The sequence below is a fragment of the Xiphophorus maculatus genome, chromosome 9 (genome assembly GCF_002775205.1).
Source record: "Xiphophorus maculatus strain JP 163 A chromosome 9, X_maculatus-5.0-male, whole genome shotgun sequence".
Lineage (NCBI taxonomy): Eukaryota > Metazoa > Chordata > Actinopteri > Cyprinodontiformes > Poeciliidae > Xiphophorus > Xiphophorus maculatus.
Genome location: NC_036451.1, coordinates 24,768,538 through 24,776,676, shown reverse-complemented (window position 1 = coordinate 24,776,676; position 8,139 = coordinate 24,768,538). Strand labels below are relative to the sequence as shown.

Genomic DNA, 8,139 nt, shown 5'->3' with positions numbered 1-8,139 from the left:
CCTTGACGGAAAAAGACACAAATGTTCCCCGTTGTAAGAGTGTGAAAGGTGAGGCTTTCTTAAATATAACCTTTAAAGTGAATCCCACTAAGCTCCTTCGCTCCTCGTCTTAATTACAGAGGCCAGAACACATTTAATCCCTTCTTAATGAACAGGAGTCTTATAGCCACGGAAAAGAAGAAACTTGTTTGAGGAAAACCCAATGAATTTTCCCACTGAACCGGTTTTTAATAAATTCGTTCAGTCAAGATTATCAGCCAGTAATCAAAATTCCACATTTTGTGCACGCAGATTAATCAGTTTAGTCTGGTTTTCTAAGTAGTTTCAATATCACACACACACCCACACACACACATGGATCACAGTGTCAGTGTAGAAGTATTCCTGACCTTTCAAGTTTTCATCACTTTGTCACACTACAAGCACAAATTTGGGGCTTAATTTGATACACCAACACAAAGTAATGCGTGATTATGAAGAGGAAGGGATCAGGATTATGTTACTTCATTGTGACTTTTTGTTTGCCAAATTCAGTTAGTTGTAGTTTCTAGAATGTGTTTGCTAGTTTTCATATTGGTTAGTTTCATCTGTTATAGTCTTAGTTTTGGTTTTTTCATACTTTGACCTTTTTTATTTATGCAGCTAAAATTATCACGATACGTTATATATCACAATATTCAACAAACGATATGATTCGATACATTTTGAAGATTTCCTGAAAGATTTTAGACGGACAGAGTGAGTGTGACTGTTCAATAGATTTGGATTGAATTAACTGAACTGATGGTGTAACATTAGTGTAATAAATGTTGTTTCTGTTATACATTTGCTTTGTTTAAATGTTAATGGTGTGGCTTTGGGTATTTGGTCGTGCAGAAAAGGAACCTTTTTTGTCTTATTTACTTAGATAATGTAATTGATCTATTTCATTTCATTATTTAATTAATGGTAACTGGTTGTTTGATTACATGTCATTTATAATGTTCATGTGCAACTGGGTAAAAAATGTCGTGTGACAGCTGTCATTTAATTCATGTGGATTTTGACATAAAACTCAAGGTAAGATTTAAAGTATCGCGGCTGAAAAAGCGATATTTTCTGAGGAAAAAAATATCAATGAATATCGTAGAATCGCAAAAAATTACACCACTAAATTTTAGTATGTTTTACTTTTATAAATGTGCGACATAGTTCCTGTTATAGTTTACCCCCCTCAACTACCGTTTTTATTTCTATCATTTTTGGGTATTTTGTGTTAACTATAACAACCTGGGATGGGATATTTTATGTGTTTTTCAAAACTTTTAAAAATCGGAAGAATGTGGTGTGAATTTTTATGTAGCCCATTTATATTCTGTTACTCTAAAATGATACTTAAAATAGAGCTCTACCTGTCAATGTATTCAGGAACAACATTCCTTCTCCCTGAAATAATTGTTCCCATCTATTGAAGATCTTTATTTTTGCATTGCCCAACCTTTTTGTGTCTGGACTCGCTTATCTATGTTCGGACCATGAAAGTAAGACATTACCACGTGTCCACAAATTGTTTACCATGCAATTCGTTCCGCCTGCATTGTTGAACTAATGGGGTAGCTATTTATTTGGGCCACCATAATGCGAGTGGCTTATTTAGTTTACAGGAAATAGTCAAGCCAACAAGCTGGCGCTGTATTGTTTGGGATTTGTGGAGGGTTTGTTCATGCAAGACATTTGGCTAAATGAAGGAACCATTTTGGTTTGTTTGTTGTAGTTTTTTTTTTTTAAGAAAAGTTTCTGACAGTAAACTTGGTTGAAATGTTTTCACTGATTCGTTCCTTTGAAATAAAAAGCAGAATGTTGCTGAGTGACTTTCTGTGGTTTCCCACTTCAGGTTTTTATTTAATCCTCAACAGCATCTGTTGCCTGTAACCAGTTGCCAGCTTATCTTTTTCCAGGTTGGTGTGAATGACTTTATTTTTTTATTTTTTATTTTTTAAACTGAATCGCTACTCAGTGTATATTTGTCAGATTTTTTAAAAAGTCAGTTTGACATCCAAGGAGATGCTTACATTTTTTTTATCTATATTTTGCAGTGTAAGTAGGACAGTTTGGTTTGGTCAAATAATGCTTCTTGGCAGGAAATCCTGTGAAATTAGAAGGACAGTTCATTAAATGGTGCCACATTTGAAATAAAAATTCTTGTATTCATTTTTGGGTCGGTTGATCAGCTCACTTCAGTATGCGGGTTGTGACCATTAAAACTTGGCAAACTCTCTCTGCTAATGCCAAACACATTATTCTGCCACAGACTATTTTTGGTGTTTATGGTATTGAGTAATCAGAGTTTGAAGAAAGAAGATATATTCAGAATTTATAAATTAGTTAGCTCTAGTTGCATTTCCATTACAAACGTGAGCAAAACTTTGACAATATTCCACTAATGTCAAGAAAACCCCCCAGAATTTTGCAATTGTGATGTTTCCATTAAATAAGAAACACAATTAAATTCACATGTTAATTAGTGTCTCCATGCTGCATCATCATCCTCCATCTGCTTAAGAAAAACACATTGAGTAAAATAAAATCCAGAGATATGACACCATTCATTATTCGTCTTCTGAAACGTTTATTCGGAGAACACAGAAGACGTTCCGTGTTGTTGAGCCGTACAAGAAATACAGAAAACAACCAGAGCTTGACAGCGTGACAGACCCAGTCTGGGACCAATCAGTACAATTAAAATGACCGGACACAATCAGAGAAATCTGAAAAACAAATTATTGCTTTGAAAATTTCGTATATCGTAACAGTGAAATACAGACATAAACTGGTATAAAATCCCTTTCACTGGGCCTTTCTTCAGATGTTTCAATTGGTACAAAACAATCAATCAGCAGTCTCTAGTTGTATATTTCATTAAAGGGTTACAATAAGTGATTGAAGAAATCATTTGACGTCTTTTGTAAACAGATTTCCAAAGGAGAGACGGCAGACGGCAGCTGCTGTTCCCTCTGACGCCGTAGCACCACGAACACAGATATGAAGTGCAGCCAAGAAACGCTTCTCTCAGAGTCGGCTTTTGTTCAAAACTCTTGTAAATCTGATGGTCCACACATCCCCCACGCTTTAAAAAACAAACAAACAAACAAACAAACAAAAAAAACATGGCTGCAGTGCTTCATGTTCTGCTTGTAATCTGATTGGTCGGTCAGCTTACACATCACATTTACAGTGAGCTGCAACTCCTAGAGGAGTGGCTACACACACGCATACACGCCCGTACGTAAACGTACACGCACGTGTGCCAACGCACTCCGTCTCTTTGGCCGGCGCGGTTCACATGTTCCATCCCAGGCCGATGTGTGTGGCCAGCAGGTAGCACATGGCGACCAGGCACGTCATCACCATCATGGGGAACCCCAGCCTGGAGGACGCGACAGGAAGTACAGCGGTTAAAACGCTCCAGAAACTGTATGTCATCACTTTTAATAATAACAAAAACAAAACAAAAAAAACACAAATAAGCACTCATAGAGCAACACTGTTTCATATTCAGGGTCTGTCAGTAGCTGTGTTTCCATTACCAACGTGCGCAAAAACATAGACAAAAAAACGCAATTCCACAGTTGCAAAGTTTCCGTTAAATAAGAAATGCAAGTAAAATCACGTGTGAGTAAGTTTGTTCACGTGATTAAAAAACATTTTAAAATTTTGCTCATTTTTACACAATTTCCGGTTTATTTTAGATTACCATTATTACTATTAATAAAGAAAAGCCTCATTTAGGAACTGTAATTTGTACTCATGAAGGATCCATGTCTGTTATTTCTTTTTCAGCCAAAACAAAACATCTGCAGGGTTGCAAATAATTTTTTGCAGCACTTTATTAGGAAGCGTTGCAAGTTCTGTGACTTGATAGGCGAAAAAGCAGAATAATCAAAGTCATCAAAGGCCTCAGGAATGTAAAAGCTGCTGATTAAAAGAGAAGCGGCCGAGTGCCAGACTGTGTCGGGTTCAGTCTCATTTAGCCTTCAGTGGTGCTTTCGATCGCTAAACATAATCCAGTCAGAGCTCCTCAACGCTCCTCTGCTCTCCACCATCTTGTTAAACACAAACGCTAACCTGCTCAAAAGACACAATTTCTTTTTTTCTCCGGGAGTCTCAGGCATAAAGAACTTTTCACATCGCACAACATCTTTAAAAAAACAAATCCCGTTTAATCCACGCAGTAGGATAACTTGCAGTTATTTTATTGCCCAACTGAAGCTGGTGTCAGATTTTATTCCTGAATTAGCCGCCTCAGTCTCACACGCTCCCTCACACGGCTGCAGCGCTGCAGATGGTTTCTCATTTGGATGTGGGCCATGTCCTAGATGAACACATGGCTGCTCTCAGGGCCAGGAGTCTGGTTGCCTCCAGCCTCTGACACAGATCAGTATTGGAGGACAGAAAACAAAAAACAACCAAAAAATCCTCACAAACTTACATTTTATATGTCGGTAATTAAACGTCGTGCCTTTAAATGAAAGTAGCCATGTTGCCAGTCTACCTAACCAAACTGATGCGACGTGAGACGACGTGTAGCGCGTTACTACGGTATTTATACACCTTGAACTTTTCCGCTCTACGTCACCTGGCAACCACAGACTGTATTGGGGTTTATTGGGATTTTATGTGATTGACAAACACAAAGTGGTGCATAATAATAGGTGATTATATTTCAGTAAAAATAATAATCTGGGAAGTGTGGCACACATTTCTATTTATTCCCAGGGTCCAGAATTTGCAAAACCTTCCAGAGCTAAAAGCTTCAAGCCATTACGGTGGCGTTTCTCTGTTTATTTATCTAGAGACTGAATTTTATGTGGACGGCCACGTCTTTGTATGTTTGCAGCTTTGCCACTCTCTTTATATTGATCGCAGAATGCTCTGTGGGATGTTGGATACTTTGGCTAGTTTATAACCTGATCCTGGTTTGGACTTCCTGACAACTTTCTAACTGGTTTTAGTTTTGTGTTTCTCTGTCTTTATGTCAATGTTCTCTAACAGACCTCTGAGTCTCTCAGGAAATATTCACGCTCCGCTTAAATTACACACAACCAGTCTTCCTTTAAAGATTAGGTGACATCTGATGTCTATTGGTGTCTCTGGGTTTTATGTTGATTTTTAGTTAAATCAAAGGGACTGAAAACCCTTCACATTTTCCTTTCCCCTTCCAAGTTATGCAAATCTTTGGGTTGCTCTATCACTTAAAATCCCCAGGAAATACTTCCACGTTTGTATTTGTAAAGTGACAAAAATAAACCCTCAAAGGGTGTGAAAACTTTTCAAAGGCAGTGTAGGAAGCAGGAAAACGATGTAGCATTGCTGCTCTGTTGCTATTTCTATTGAGCTTAGTAAATTTATGATGTCTGACAGACTTTAAAAATATGCATCCCTAATTATTCTGATGAGGAATATTTCTATCACGGACCACCTATCAACATAAACACAACTTTGTATTCCATTTGTCCTGCGTGTGGTTAGAACAGCATGAATAGTAGGGGACATGCATAATGCTTATGCAGATTTTAGTCAATTAAAATCTTTACCTGCAGCCCACTTAGTAAAGGTTTACATGAGGTTATAAAAATGGCAGGAGGCATCTATGCATGCTCATCTGTTGGCTGAATATGCTAACAACAAAACAGAGATATCCTTGGATTAAATAGAAACAGTAGAAATGTTTTACCAGGAATGAGAAGCAATGATATTCATTTATTTGTGTGTTAATATAAAAGTTTAAGAAATGCCTATTGTCCAAACTTTGGCAGAGATGCGAATATCAATATGTTTTAGTGTTAGCATATGATCTTAACTCCACATGCTAACATTTGAAAGGATCAGTATTGTGTGTTTTCCAGGCAAATCTTGACCTTTTTTAACACAATCAAGTAACTGTCACCTTCAGTTGTTATAACAATGTTATCCATCCATCCATCCATTTTCTGTTCACCCTTTGTCCCTATTGGGGTCGGGAGGGTCGCTGATGCATATCTCCAGCTACGTTCCAGGTGAGAGGCGGGGTCACCCTGGACAGGTCGCCAGTCTGTTGCAGGGCAACACAGAGACACACAGGACACACAACCATGCACACACACTCACACCTAGGGAGAATTTAGAGAGACCAATTAACTTGACAGTCATGTTTTTGGACTGTGGGAGGAAGCCGGAGAACCCGGAGGGAACCCACGCATGCACATAAAAATGTTATATACATCAAATATGACTTACTTTATAATTTAACGCCTTGTAATTGGGCCTCTGTCTCTTTAAGAAGCTTCTGCTCTTTCTGAAACTCCGCCTTCAGGAAGTCATCACAACATCTCTCCTCTATTAATCCTTTAACAACGTTTTTACCAGCGTTTCACTAAGAAGCAGCTCCTATAATGAGCTCAGCAGACGCTCAGTTCCACCAGGGGTTTGCTAATTGCTGCTGGCTAGTCTGAAGGAGCTGATTGTCAGAGGGCTGCTCTGTCAGGCAGAAGCTTGGAAGCTGCAGCTCAGAGGAGGAATTTCGTCCTCAAAGACAGAGGTAGGTCCACCCAGGGGTTTGAAAGGTTGCCATGGGAGACTGAAGGATTTCTCAAACATGCATGGAAGAATCAAGACAACACTCCATGTATGTTTTTGAAGAGGGAATAACATTATAACATGATCTAAAGCTAAAAAAAAAATAAAATTTACATAACGCTGTCCCTTTAAATGTCTTCAACCTTCTGCCGGTAGAGGCATCCTGAACCTGATTTTACTGGAGTTCTCTTCCTGTTAAAGTGGCGTTCTTCCTCTCCACCCCCCCAGCCCCCCGTGCTTATTCAGGATGATGAGAAGTACTGTAATGTCTCAATGCAATGTCTATTTTTTTCATATTTCTTACATGTAGCTGATTATTTGGAATTACATTTTATCTGTACACTTAATATCTGCTGCGGTTGAAATGAATCAGCTGAATTAGACCTGTAGAATGTTCAGAAGTGTATTTTGCCCCAGATAATTTTCAATTAAGATAAGACATACAATATATTAAAATAGCTTAGAAAGGTTGGAGGTTTTAGAAATTGTGTTTATTTTTTGTTTAAATGCCTCCTGCTATCTTGTCAAACAAACTGCAGAGGCAACAGAAGATTTGAAAAAAAAAAGAAAAGGCATCAGTTGTTACAAAAAGTGAATTAACGTTAGTAATATCGCCCTATTGCTACGGCTATTTTTAAATTCATATGGATATGGATTTCCCTTTTTAATATGCACATGGAAATGTCAAGTTATCTCATGAATTGAAAGCGGGCTAATGGCTCTCGGGCATATTAGCACTGACTGTAGCAGCTGGAGGTTCATTTAAATAAAGGAAAAGAAAGGCAAACTTTCTCAGTCTGGCAAAATTAGTGAATATTAATTGTTTCAGCATTTGTAGAACTGAGGTAGCATAGTTCTAACAAATATGTGCCACTGTTTATGCTGTGTCTATTGACTTTTGATAGATTCAAAAGTTGTTCTGAAAATTCTGGTCTCTAAGAGTTTTCTCAACAAAAAAAAAAAAAGGGAACATTTCACGACATTTTTGGTTGTTTTTATGAGTTTATAATGCAGTAAAAGCTCATCTCAGCTTCCTAAAGGTCATTTTAACTGGTTCGTGAGCCACGTTCCCACTGGGTCTGTTGAAGAGCTTTAAGCAGCAACTGGCCACAGGAGAGTCTGCAATGTGTTTATTGATCCATAGCATAACATATGTCCTTCTGCGCAACTTGTTGCTTCCTTCCTTCCATCATATATATATGTAATTTTATTTATTTTTTTCATTACAAAAACAACACGCTGAAGCAGGAAACATTGCCTCACAAGGTCAAAGCTCACCGGTTGTGGAACGAGTGTCCAGTTAAGATGGATGGAGGAGGAAATCTAAGCTGGTATCACTGTCAGACACACGAGGGTCACCTCTGCACACTGGATCCTTTTCTGCTGAGCAATAGCCATTTCCTCATCACAGGCACAGCATGAAGGGACAGAGGGCGGGCGGTGGGTGGGCGGGGGTGGGGAGGTAGTTGCCACAGTACAGGCACAGAGAGGAACTTGGTTCACCTTGTCTGAAATCTCTCCTTTCTGCCTTGCGTACTCACATGC

General features: G+C 38.5%; 1 protein-coding gene across 1 annotated transcript in view; it reads right to left on the bottom strand.

Annotated features, from left to right (window-relative positions):
• Positions 1-2,588: 2,588 nt before the first annotated feature.
• The window catches only part of oca2 (OCA2 melanosomal transmembrane protein), a 44,937-nt gene continuing 39,386 nt past the window's right edge, over positions 2,589-8,139 (bottom strand). Inside the window, exon 25 of the mRNA XM_014470779.2 lies at positions 2,589-3,406. Within this exon, the coding sequence (XP_014326265.1) occupies positions 3,319-3,406 (88 nt within the window). The 3' untranslated portion in view covers positions 2,589-3,318. The remainder of the gene's footprint in view (positions 3,407-8,139) is intronic.